This window comes from Acartia tonsa, chromosome 6 (genome assembly GCF_053477335.1).
Source record: "Acartia tonsa isolate MP-2025a chromosome 6, ASM5347733v1, whole genome shotgun sequence".
Classification (NCBI taxonomy): domain Eukaryota; kingdom Metazoa; phylum Arthropoda; class Copepoda; order Calanoida; family Acartiidae; genus Acartia; species Acartia tonsa.
In genome coordinates this window covers 32154059-32167398 of record NC_137265.1, presented here as the reverse complement: position 1 = coordinate 32167398, position 13340 = coordinate 32154059, and the positions used below count along the sequence as shown (strand labels likewise).

Below are 13340 nucleotides of genomic sequence, written 5' to 3'. Positions count from 1 at the left end.
TGCGACATTAGGAACCCCCCCATCTTTATTTAATAAAAAAAACTGTCTCATTTCCTGAAAAGCGTGGGGGGAAAAGGAGAAATAGAGTGAGAGAAAACGAGGGAAAAAAGAGATCAATTAAAAGAGTACATAGGAAAGGGTAAAAATCTAATTAGATCAAAAATGTATTGACGACAATTACATGAAAGAAAGGTCATATGATTAACTGCATTGCATATCATTTCAATCATATTTCTACTTAACACCTTTATAAGATTAACATGATATCTTTCTGTATGTGTGTCTGTAGCTCAAGATCTCACTAATCGCTGAACCGACATGGTTCTTCTTTACATATAGATTTACAAGTGTCTCTTGAGGTGTAGCCACAAATTTTACAATAAATTAAGAATATGATTTTATTGTATTAATTTAAGTAGACTTTATCTAAGTTTAAATGTACAAAAACCATTTTAATAGAAAGTAGCTGCGCCCCGTACCTCTTGGAATGTTGTTTAATAGCGATTTGAGGCTAAAGTGTTAACAAGAACGAGACGTGTTCGAACTACACCCTAATACAGAACCGCACACAGCTTCGTTTAAAAGCATTTCTACTAGGATTTGTGGTGTTATAAACATTATATCAAAAAGGCACCTTAGGAAAATAAAAGACAAAAACCTTCCCGAAAATTGTAAAATTAGGTAAAATAGACCTTAAATTTTGATAAATTATTCAATAGTGTTGAGTTTGTTTTTAAAAGGTTTCGTGATTATTTTCAAATATTTCCAAAATGGATAATAATAACAAATTTTATCAACTAAAACACCTCCAGGAATAGATATTAAGGGAGTTTATTCGTATTCTCTTATTAAATACCGGCCGTGGGATGCAGCAAAGGGTTTTGCCTGGGGAGTGAGGGTGTTACTTTATAGGGGTGTGTTGCAAAAAAATAAACAATTGGTTTCAATTTAATTTCAGACGGGTTGGTACTTCGTCTATTTATTGAAAAATGACAGTTGAATTTAGATATAAATACATAATTTACAGGTAGTGAGAACAAGTTGGGGAGGGGGGTACTGTCTCTTATCTGCATAAAATCCCAATATTACAACTTGAAACATGATATACAAATAAATAAAAAATGAGAGGCATAGATTTTTTAATGGACAACAGATGTCTTTTTTGAATATTCAGGTATTTTAAGGGATAAAACAATTGACGAAAAATTAATGTACATCCCCTACGATAATAACATGCCACTTATATGGATTTATGTTTGAAAAGTTTCAACCAACAAATGAAGGACTCTGAATGTCTCTAAAGTTTTTACTTCAACGAATCAGAGAACGTTTTTTTATAAAATTTGGTTGCCAGAAACATTTTGACAGAAAGTATAGCATGTATTGCTTATAAAATACTAAATATCCTATTCTTTTCAAATAAAGAAATCATTATTTTAAGATAACTACTTTCTTAAAACTTTTGATATTTGCCAATAAAAAGAAATTTTCATTCTCTACAGAACCAAAAAAAGGCTAATCAACAATCAACGCTTGTAAATTTTGTTATTGCAGCATAGAAAATCATATATTAACGTACAAAAAACATACATAACGAAAAACCCTAGTTATAAAGTACCTGGACAACTAAAGATATGGAATATTATAATTACAGTTAGAATTCAGAAATATAAAATAAGCATATTTAGGCATGAACACGACGTGTTAAGAAATAGGTATGTAATGTTATGTACATGATTTATACCTGTCTTTTTCTCTAAATAAATATTTACTATTTTACTATTTGTTTCAAAAGAGGCTTCGCCCGCACCTTTAGGGGTTCCGACCACACTTTTTCCATATTTAGGGAAGGGGGGGTAATGTTTATCCCCCCCCCCATCTCTTCCTCTAAGTGTCTTGTTAGCCTAATACCTGCCTTAAAGCTTTTACGAGATTTTACTGTATATTTACTTCCTGTTACTTTAGCATATAAGATTCGTGGCTAAGGTCCCAGCCTACAAAGCCATTTACTATTTTTTCTTTCGATGGATTGACCTATGCAAAATAGAAAGTTTTTCAGCTATTTGAAAATCTGTCATTCCAAAAATACAAAAAAATAAAGCAATTTGACATAAACAATATTTTTGATGCATTTTTAATGAATTTGCGTAAATTTGAAATTAATGAATGAAGTGGCGTGCATGAAGTTTTAAGAGGAGTGTGAGCATTATATTGCAAGGCACGCATATGTCAACGCCTTTTAGAAATGTTTGATAATGTGGCGCAAATTATTTTTGCTTTTGGTGAATTTTTTAACCTGATGCCTCACCTTGTCTACCTTAGGACAGGAATAAGGTAAAGCCAAAAAGCGAAATAAATCTAAAATGATATTTGGAGTGCAGATAAAAAGGCTGTCTATTACACAATGTGTTACCCTCTCAAACGAATAATAATAATGATAAAACGTATAGGTTTCGTGATTTTTTTTCAAGAATTAATTTCGTTGTTGGTATAAGGTGGCCTTTGGGAAATATTTCAGAGGGGTGTAGGTAGGGGTGTATCCACCCCTCTTTCAGTACGCCATTGTATAAATGTTATTGTGCAGTTCAAGAAATATTTAAAGAATGCAATAAGTCAGCAACATAATTTCAGTTTAAATTTTTATTTTTGTTTTTCATGTTACAATTCAAGGATAATAATGTAAATTTAGATTAAAAATTATCAAAAATCAAACTTAAGGATTTTATATCTTATCCAAATGCAAATTTATAATATACAATAATTATATTTGTTAAAAATTTATATATATAATTAAGATAATATGCATAAAGCTAAATGTTTTAGAAAGTTCTATTAAATTAAAATCTTCTTTTGATGATACAAGAGTAAGGGAAAGGTCCGTTTGTAAACCCTGCATCTGGTTCTAAAGATGGAGGTGTTCCATTAATCTGAAAGAAAATTATATTTAAATGCAGTAATTTTTTTTTTTGTTGGCTAGCTTAAGAAATATTTGGCGCATCTATCTATGTCGGGTTCGAATCTCGGAACAACAAAGTATCTTATCTAGATACAGTAAATCGGGTTCCTACTTTAATACATAGAACACGGAGAATGTCAAGCTCAAAATATGAGCAATCTCTTTACCATGCACTTTCAGACAAAGGACGTTCAATTAAATAAGTTGGCAATGGGATTGGAATGTTTAGCTCTAAATTTGCCCTTTTTATACAAATTTTTTTTTATTATTTACACTAACACTATTTCTTGGCAAGAATAGCTCAGAGATACACCAAAACAAAACCTCCTGTTCTTTCAGTTTTTCCTAATGTTTAAATAAAAATTTTTTAAGATTAAAATAGAACATGTAAAACCTTTCTCTTGTTACAAACATGATTTTAAGAGATGAAATAACCAAGCAACTAAAGCAATACAAATGACCAATGATAGGCCACTATACATTTTAATTGACCAATGGTAAAATTTTTATCATTTTTTATCAGGGACTATAAGCAGCTTCTGAAATAACTTACTGGTTTGAATTGATAGTTGAGCATAAGGTTTGCAAAGAAAAGAAAGTTTTCCATTCTAGCCAAAGTTTCTCCAAGACACCTAAACAATGATAGTTATTAATCATAGACAGTTTTCCGCGGATAGTAAAATAAAAAAATTTGATGACCCAATGCAGACACAGTCTGTCAATGTCAGTAAAAAGGTCAAACATTTAAACATACCCTATAGTTTAGAGAATCTGCACCTTGAAAGTCAGACCTCTATCTGTTATATCTTATTATTGTAAATTTACTCTGTCGGATTGAAGTGCAGCCGGACGATTAACCAAAGTTTTGCAGTATAGTCACAGGGGATGGCAAAGGAAGATTTATAGGAAATGTCATTTTGCGGATTTTTAAATCTTATTCAGGTTCAAGGAAAAACCTACAAGCGAAACACATCTAAAATGATATTTGGGGGGGCAGATGAAAGGTCGTCAATATTAATAAGTATTGGCCCCCAACGACCGCTGAAATTACGTAAAGGTTTCGTGATTCTATTTCGAATTAATTTGGTTGTTGGTAAAAGCTGAATCTTGTTACCTTCTTCTTCCAATTCCAAAAGGAAATAATCTGTCACTTGATTCAAACTTTCCATTTACAATAAACCTAAACATAAAAAAAAATATTTTTTACAGTTTTAAAAGTTATTTAGACAAAAAGACTTTTTCAGAAAGGTTTGTTGGATTGTTGAAAAATAAAAATGTAGGCTAAATTGCTTAACAAAAATGTTGGTAATTACAGCTATTAGTTGTTCAGCTGCATATTGCTTAGTAGAAGCTAGTACTCTATATGTTGCATAGACTTTGCAGAAACTTGCAGACAACCAACCTTTTATTTCCAAAAACCTACTTTGCTTTGAGAGATGCTGTTTACTGACCAAGACATTCAATTTTTAAAAATATCTGAAATTACCTTTCTGGTCTGAAGACCTCTGGATCTCCCCAAATCTGGGGGTCCATGTGCATTGTATGAGTGTTGTACATGATTAATGTTCCTTGGGGCACTATGTAGTCTCCTATCTTCACATCTTTGTGTCCTGAAAAAAAAATATATTAAGAGTACAAGTCTTATAATTTTCAATGCCTTTTCACTGGCGGATTTAAAGGTTAAAGAAAACACGCTACGGTCTTAGAAAATTTTTTTATATTCTTCACACTCCAATAATTTTGAGTGTAGAATCATAAAAACTAGGGGGACTGTAAATTCCACTGGTACCCAAAGAATTATACCTACGTTTCATTAAGATTTGTAGACAATACCTGCTCTAGGTGGACCAATGGAGCCACAGCTACATGTCTCCATTCTTTATCAAGATTTGTATACAATACCTGCTCTAGGGGTACCAAATGGAGCCACAGCTACATGTCTCCATTCTTTATCAAGATTTGTATACAATACCTGCTCTAGGTGGACCAAATGGAGCCACAGCTACATGTCTCCATGCCTCATTAAGATTTGTAGACAATACCTGCTCTAGGTGGACCAAATGGAGCCACAGCTACATGTCTCCATTCTTTATCAAGATTTGTATACAATACCTGCTCTAGGTGGACCAAATGGAGCCACAGCTACATGTCTCCATGCCTCATTAAGATTTGTAGACAATACCTGCTCTAGGTGGACCAAATGGAGCCACAGCTACATGTCTCCACGCCTCGTTCAGTGTTGCTTCAGTGTAAGGTATCTTCTCCTGAATGACACAAGACAAATTTAACAAGGAATCTTAAGGGATAGGACAATGGACAATAAATAGCCCGGCCCCAATAATGATGAACAATCTTCTGTAGATTATATTTGATGGTTTATAAACCAACCAATCAAGATTAAATAAGTACCCAAAGTTTTTAAGCCAAATAACGAAAGAAGGGATTATAAATTTTTGGATACCAGTGTTAATTTTATTTCAATGTCCCCTCCCTCCCTGCTAATCATAGAGTAATATATATAGAATAAGTGGATAATAAGACAGGGTTTTTTTCGTCAATATAGGTTAATAAAATAGTTCCTCCATGTCAGGGGAGGGGATGAGGTAAGTCATGAATTATGGATGGTGGGTTCGTTGTATTAGCCTTCTGGGAAAAACATTTTAGTAGAATATGCGAGAATATCTCACAATGTCCATGTGTTCTATATCCATTAGTGTTTCTAAAACTTACCCTATCATTCATATCAATATATTTTCTTCCATTGGCAACAGAATCTAGTTCAGCATGGACCTTGGCTTGGACATCTGGGTGGTGCATCATCAGAGCAATCAAAAACTAAACAAGATTGGTTTAACCTAAAATCATATGCCTTTGTATAGTAATAAGACATCTAAACCTACAATGCAAACCTCATGGAAAGATATTTAGAAAAATTTGAAATTTAGGAAAGTGCATCATCAGAGCAATCAAAAACTAAACAAGATTGGTTTAACCTAAAATTATATGCCTTTGTATAGTAATAAGACATCTAAACCTACAAACCCCATGGAAAGATATTTTGAAAAAATTGAAAATTTGGATGGTGCATCATCAGAGCAATCAATGATGATGCTGTGAGTATTGGTGCAAAAAATATGACGTAACAAAAAAAAATAGCCAATGAGAGGCCGTTATTGACCAATGGTAAAATTTATAGTGGCCTCTCATTGGCTAATTTTTTTTGTTACGTCATATTTTTTGCACCAATACGCACAGCATCAAGATTGGTTTTAGGTAAAATCATATGCCTTTGTATAGTAATAAGACAATTAACATTTTAAAATTTGGCTTGTGCATCTGGTGCATCATTAGAGCAATCAAAAACTGCCAATGCAATGTTTCAAAAATGTTGTTGGACTGTAAAAATAACTGATAATTTGTTTTATAAAGTTGCCTTTTTATGTCCGCATGTGAGTTTTTTCTTTTCAATTTAAACCATTTTTATTTCAATTAGTTGTTTTAAAAGACTTATAGGTTATGAAGGGGGTTGGGGGCAAACTGACCTCCTGACTTTTGCTAGTAGTTTCAGAGCCAGCAATAAATAAATCCATGCATGCATGTGCCAACTGTTCCTCTGTAAAGCTACCACCACTCTTCTCCTTCTCTTCAAGATACAGATCTGTTGTCATTCATTTATTTAAGATTGAATAGATGCTATGCACCAGGCCTCTAGGGGCAATAGATTCAATATGGAATCCCTGGACCTTGGAGAAGTTTCACTATAAAATTGTTAAATATTTATGAAGATTCTTAAATAAAATTCCTATGTAACATTTTTCGTCAGTATCAGCTGCCACCTTTTTTCTTTCGGCAATTGTTTCGAAAACAAATCTCTGTAACAAAAAAAGTCAAATCATATTTTATTAAAACAAAGACTACAAGCGGTCATAACATGGAATGACGAAATGAAATGTATTTAAATCATCTATTAATTCATCTATTTAGATATTAAACAAAATTATATGAAATAAATTATTTACAAACTGGTGTATAAAAAGATCAAATTAATATATTATAAATTGATATTGTATATTTATTAAATTATATAGTTACAGAGTGAGGGAATTAAAGCCTTTTTTGCCAATTCTAGGGAAAAAAATCCCTTACCTTAAAATTTTTCATTTCATACTGGATTTTGTCAAATTTGCTCTTGTATGGAGGCATGTATCTAAAATAATAAATATAATATGTATTAATGCATTTTTTGACAAACCATTTTAATGTATGATAAAAATGTTCTACTTATAATAGAGGACTTATTGTTATTGTAAAAGCAACTTTTGCAGAAAAGTTCTGCTTACATGATAGATGTGATTTAACGAATTACAAGAACATTTATATGCAAAAATGGATGGCCTACACAAAATCTGAGAGGGTAAGTGAGTCAGTGAGGAGGTAGTTAGAGTTGCTTTCACTTAAAAAGATGCTATGCATTTTAAAGCTTGAATAAGTTCCAAAGAATCAAAGCATTATAAAATAAAACAATTTTAGATACTGAAATTATTACAATATTAGGTTTCCGTCAAAAGACTATTATTATAATTTTCTCAAACGACAGACGTACAGACAGAGCCTAGTTATAGAATAGCTGCGCTAATAAAAAAATTAAGAAAGGTTATATTTACCTGAGAAAAGAGATGTTTCCCAAAGGTTTTCCAACTACATCCTTACCCATATTCATAAATGCACCAACAGCAGCTGGAATAAAATTATTAGAATTTAAACAACAAGATTAATAATACACAAAAGAAGCGCAGTAATAACAATCTAAAACTTGAATTTTGTAAGATAACAAGTAGTTCAAGTATAACACAATCCAAAAGAAGAAATGCAAAAAGTAAATAAACCCAGGCGGAAACTCGAGTTCTAGGTTTAATGCTTGATTGACATAGGAATCTTCATCTAAAATTTAACCTTCGATCATAAATATCAGACAAGTTTTGAATTGACGGTCATAAAAGCGTTTTTAGTCAATAAATCTAACAAATTAGAAATCACAATACCTATCAATTTTTGCATTTTTGGGTCATCATATTCAAATCTGTTTCCACCAATCAGATTCCAAATTACATTCAGCGAAGCACAGTTTAGAGTTTTATCTAAAAATATTATTTGTTTGTAAAAATAATTACAGATCTTGAAGAAAAAAAACATTATCAGAAAACAAAATTAAACAAGGTTGACAACATCCATAAAAGCAAAGCTCTTAAATCAGAAGAAAGGACAAACGAAAAATAACGCTTGTCAGAACTTAATAAGTAGAACATTAATTTCTAAATCTAAACAAAATTGTACAAAAATGTATTGCATAATTGCAAAGTTTCAAATTGATAGGATAATCCTATCATGCCTAAATTAACGAAAAGAGCTAACAGTTACGGACGTACGGACAGTAGGACGGACCTAACCTAAGTATAGAAAAGCTTCGCTTTTAAAAATAGATAGTCAGATAGAAAATGTTATAAAAATGAGAACAAGGATGACAACATCAATAAGTAGCAAATCAAGAATTGACGTAAGGTGTATTATCAATCAAATTATCTGTGAGAAGAAGAAAAATGAAGAGAAATTCATAAGAATTAAAAATATTAGTAATTATAAGAATCACGAAACCTTCGAAAAATCAATTTAAAAATTTTTGTGCATTATAGAGTAGCTTCGCCCCTAAAAATATTCCTCATACAAAACGTAAAAAAAATAAACAACTAACCTAATGTTACTACACCATTGTTTTCCACGATTCTCTAAAAATAACAACGGTTAAATAAAAGTGTGTATGTATTCTGTTTGTAGCTAAAAGTCTAGTTAACCACTTTTGAGTGAAACTCCTCAAGGGAAAGTTTATAACTATGTTGTAGAGAGGTTATATCAACCATTCCAAGACAAATATCCCCTGAAAAAATTCCCCCCCCCCCAAAAAAAAAAAATGTGTACTTCATTTAAAAATAAAATAGTAAGTGCCCATCTAATAGGTTACCATGACAAAACAAATTTTAGAAGCTGAGCTTTTATAAAATTAGGCATTCTCTATATACCTTGATGTAATGGCCGTTTTAATAGATAATATGCCTACGATTAAAGAAGACATTATATGAAAAAAAAGATTTATAAGACACAGATTGTTTCATAAGGTTTATCTTTTATGTAGCTTTTATGTAAGAATGTATTTTGCACTGTATAAAACCAGATTATTTATTTTTTTATGTAAGGCTTAATCAATATGCATATAAGTGAATAAGTTTTATCATGGGGATTGGAAAATAGAAAATATTTTCTCGTATTCATTCGAAACCGATGGATAAGAATCGGTTTTCATCTATACGAAAATACTATGTCTAGCATCGTTTTATATACAGTTTTCTACGAATATAATAATGTACAATCATAAAATTAAAACAAGTTTTTTTAGCCCGTGCCTTTTCGGCATCTCGGGTTTTATTTACGAAGCGAGAAATAACTATTATCTTCCCCGATTTCCATGTTAGTAATTTTGCCTCAAATTATAATAGTGTCAGGAAAATAATTTCGAGTAATATAATATTGGCATTTCCCTCCTAGGATAAAAAAACATACACAAAATTTTGCGCAATTTTAAGACAGTTTAACATCGAAATTATGTTCAGATTCTAAAACATATTCAATTTAATTTAAGTGCTGTCTTTCTATAATAATTTACTAGCGGCTAAGCTCCTAGTATCTAGGAGCTCTATATTCTAAGTAGTAAAGAAAGTAGGAAAATAGCCTAAAACCAAACTTTGATAGAAAAATTAAATAGCATTAAAGCATCCAGTTACCTATAAGAAGCTTCTATAAAACGGAGAACTTAATCGAAATCTTAAGCTACAGACAAAAAAAACTTACTACTTTACATAACAGGTATGATTATGAGCTCCGCCCATTATCAAATCCGGAAGTTTAATTACCTGGTCAATATCTTTTATGAGCAGCTGTAGTTCATCCAGAATAGATTGTTCAGACCCTGTTTTTCCAAACCCCAGGTCCCTCAGTGACTTCAATGTAAATCTTCTTAGTTCGCGCCACTTAAATAAATATATAATTAAAGAATTAGTTTATAAACACCAGGAAGATAATATTAATAGCGAAGCTGCTCTATAATAATCATTAGTAGTAGTCCGTATGTCCATATTCCAATAAGAAATGAAAAATCTTATTGCTTCATCTGCATTTCAAGATAATTAGCTGAAATTTTTATAAAATTTGTCAAATAGCAACTAAAAAAATGTTGAAAGTGGTGTAGAGGCCGTTACTTTAGAAAAGACTATATAATTATATTCGGAAGAGGTTTTTACATTTTGACCAAAACAAACATCTAGCTGTCCACAAAACACCATACCTGGAACTTGAGATCAGCCTGTTCATCCATGCCTCCAAAAAAGAATCCAATAGTGCTTGGATCTGTGCTGGGATCAAACACCAGGAATTTACTAGTACCTGATGGCCCCCTTAATTAAAAATGTTATGTTGTTATACAATTTTCCCCTGAAAAAAATAAGGGATTGGTAGATGTTTTCCTGTGCCTAACCCCTGTGGGCGATCTTAGCTCTACAGGGGCCCTATACCTGCGGTTCTAATGTTGAATAAAAAGATTGCTTGCACTTTTTTTCATGGCAAACAATCATAGCCTTACCTGTTATCTAGCTCTTCATTGTTCATGGCCTCTTTAATATCTAAAATCATACATAATTTTAGATCTATTTGACTATGATGTGTAATTATTATTATTGTTAAGTTACGATTAAATTAATAACATAGGTGTTTAACGATATTTAAACAGACAAGCAGAAAAAAAATTACTACTTTATTGTTTAGAATTAAAAACTTACCTTCATATTTGGATAAAATCATCATATTTTGCAGACCAAGACATATTCTGACTACAGGCCCGTACAACTGACTGCAAAAAGTAAATAAAAGTAACATGATATCTATGAGTCTAGGCGTTTGTCTCAGTGCTGAACCGATATGGTTGTCCTCGTAGGTCCTGGAATAGTTTTAATTTATTTTGGAGGATTTTGCCACTCAAGAGAAATCGCCCCTAGAAAAAAAAAACCACAACCCAAAATTGTTTTATACATATTTTTTTAAAAGCTAATTTGGATTACTTTAGTCCAAAAGAGGCCTCTAGTGGCGTATCCGCTAGTATTAAATAGAAGACAATGTAAGATAGATTTGTGTTTTCAGGTAAAATTTTACCTTTGATGACTAAGTTTAGAGTTTGAATGTGTGGTCTTTAGTTGTAGAGTAGATGCGCACGGCTATAATTTACCTGAGTTGATAAAATGCTTTGTAAGGAACAGGGTCCAAAGCTGCCATCGCTGGTATGCTTCCTAAAAAAAGACATAAGTTAATTGTTGAAATGCGTGGTGTCAAAGACTATTAAACGTAGAAATATTTTTTCTTGGTTTTTATTTATAATTCAAAGAAAATTTCTAATAATGGAAGATATATCATTTCTTTGTTATCTAAACACAGTTTGACTCTCAAAGATATATCGCATCTGCAGCTGTTGTAGAAAATAATACCAGTTTAATAGAAATTCATAAAAAAAATCATTTGAATAATACATTTAAAGCATAAATTGGCGTTGAAGTACATCGTGTTTTTATAATGTACATAAAACTAACTCAAAATATATACATTTAAAAATAAAATAGTCTAAAACTAGATCGAATTTTTTTAAGGGGTTATTTCTCTTGGGATGGATGAGATATTCTCCCCCCCCCAAAAAAAAAAAAAAAGTTTAAAAGAATCCCTGTACCTATAAGAAGCTTCACTATAAAGAAAAACCATATCATTTCAGAGGTTAGCTACAGACAAAAAAAAGCTTACTACTAGGATGATTTATTATGATAGAAGAATAAAAAAAATTACCCAATATAGGATACAGGTAAGGTCCTGGAGGGCTGTTTTTCCATTCTGTTGCCTTCTTTGTATACAATGCTGAATATTATACAAAGATTAAATTTAGTTTCAATAATATGTTTAAAAAAGATTTATTAGTCCTGTTTTTACACTACTCTTAAAAAGGACTATTTTTTTGTCATAATTAATGTCAAGTAAGGCTCGTCATCCACAGGAAAATCAACTTTTTACAATTGTAAAATTCAGTTTGAAGTCTAAAACTGGCTCAAATATAGCAATCTCAATTTTCAAATAAATTTCCTTAGCATTCGAACGGCCGTTTAAATTGTAAGCTTAATCGTGGCTGACGCGCGGCGTCCGAGCCCTGGTCAAAAGTATCCTTAACAATGTATGGTTCAATGTCAAGAAATAAGGACAGAAGTACATAACAATCTGACGTATAAACCATCGCTATAGAGTAGCTTCTATGAGATTAACTTTTCCATTATGGCATCGAAACCGATTAATATCCGCTGGATATGAACTGGTTTTCAGCAAAACTGAAAAATCATGTGTAGCATCGAATTACAGAAAATTTTCCACGAATATTAAAATGAGAATCATAAAATTAATACCAGTTTTATTTGCTCGGGTCTTCGACCCCTCGGGTCTAACAAAATTGGTTTTAATCTTATATTTTTTTATTTTAATATCCCCGGAAAGCTGTTTATAATAAGATGCGATAAATGAATAATACCTATAGCAAGAAAAACCACAGCTATCACTAAAAGCATAGAAACAGCCATATCCTAGTTATCACACGAAATAAAATAAACTAACCTAAAATTTAAAGGCGAATTTTAATGTTTACAACCAACCTCCTAAAAATGTATGTATATGAAAATGTTTTCAAGCCAATGTTGTATAAGGCCCATAGGCCTGTAACGCTTGTTATGAAAGAGGCTGCAATTATACAATTTTTGAATGTTATGAAACAAAAAAGAAATCTTATATAAAATACACTCTCACACACAAACACACCCACGCGCACGCTCAAACGTTTATTTATCTTCGTTTAACAATTGATGATTCAATTTAATTTAAATTCAACGAGATATTTGCAGAAAAATAGTGTAACTACACCATACTTAAAGTATATATACAATATAAGTTCTAAAGTAACTGTTATTTTTCTTATTTTTCGATAAATATGAAATTGGTTTGGCCAGTAGATTATATTAGTTTGTAAAGTTTTTAAAGCACTATTTCTTAATCGATTGTGTAGTGGGTCTTACTTGAGATACTTGTAAAATAAGCAGAATGGCATTTTCGTGATCCTAAACGCGTGGACAGATTTTTATGAAATTAGTACCATTTTAAAGCGTTAAATTTTCTCTATTGATTTTTCTTTTATCTGAATTTTTAAGCCCACAAATGACGGATCTCGAGTTTTAATTATGAAACATTTGTACTTATTATATTC

General features: G+C 31.5%; 1 protein-coding gene across 1 annotated transcript; it reads right to left on the bottom strand.

Annotated features, from left to right (window-relative positions):
• Nucleotides 1-2625: 2625 nt before the first annotated feature.
• Nucleotides 2626-12911, bottom strand: LOC145322411 (methyl farnesoate epoxidase-like). The gene is made up of 19 exons (XM_080164401.1): nucleotides 12615-12911; nucleotides 11888-11956; nucleotides 11283-11343; nucleotides 10840-10910; nucleotides 10644-10683; nucleotides 10350-10458; nucleotides 9919-10035; nucleotides 8706-8739; nucleotides 7999-8094; nucleotides 7621-7693; nucleotides 7103-7163; nucleotides 6761-6828; nucleotides 6499-6616; nucleotides 5687-5791; nucleotides 5139-5220; nucleotides 4443-4566; nucleotides 4071-4136; nucleotides 3510-3588; nucleotides 2626-2927 (listed from the first exon to the last, which is right to left on the bottom strand). The coding sequence occupies exons 1-19, from the start codon at nucleotides 12661-12663 to the stop codon at nucleotides 2838-2840; spliced, it is 1512 nt and encodes a 503-aa protein (XP_080020527.1). The 5' UTR covers nucleotides 12664-12911; the 3' UTR covers nucleotides 2626-2837.
• Nucleotides 12912-13340: the final 429 nt, after the last annotated feature.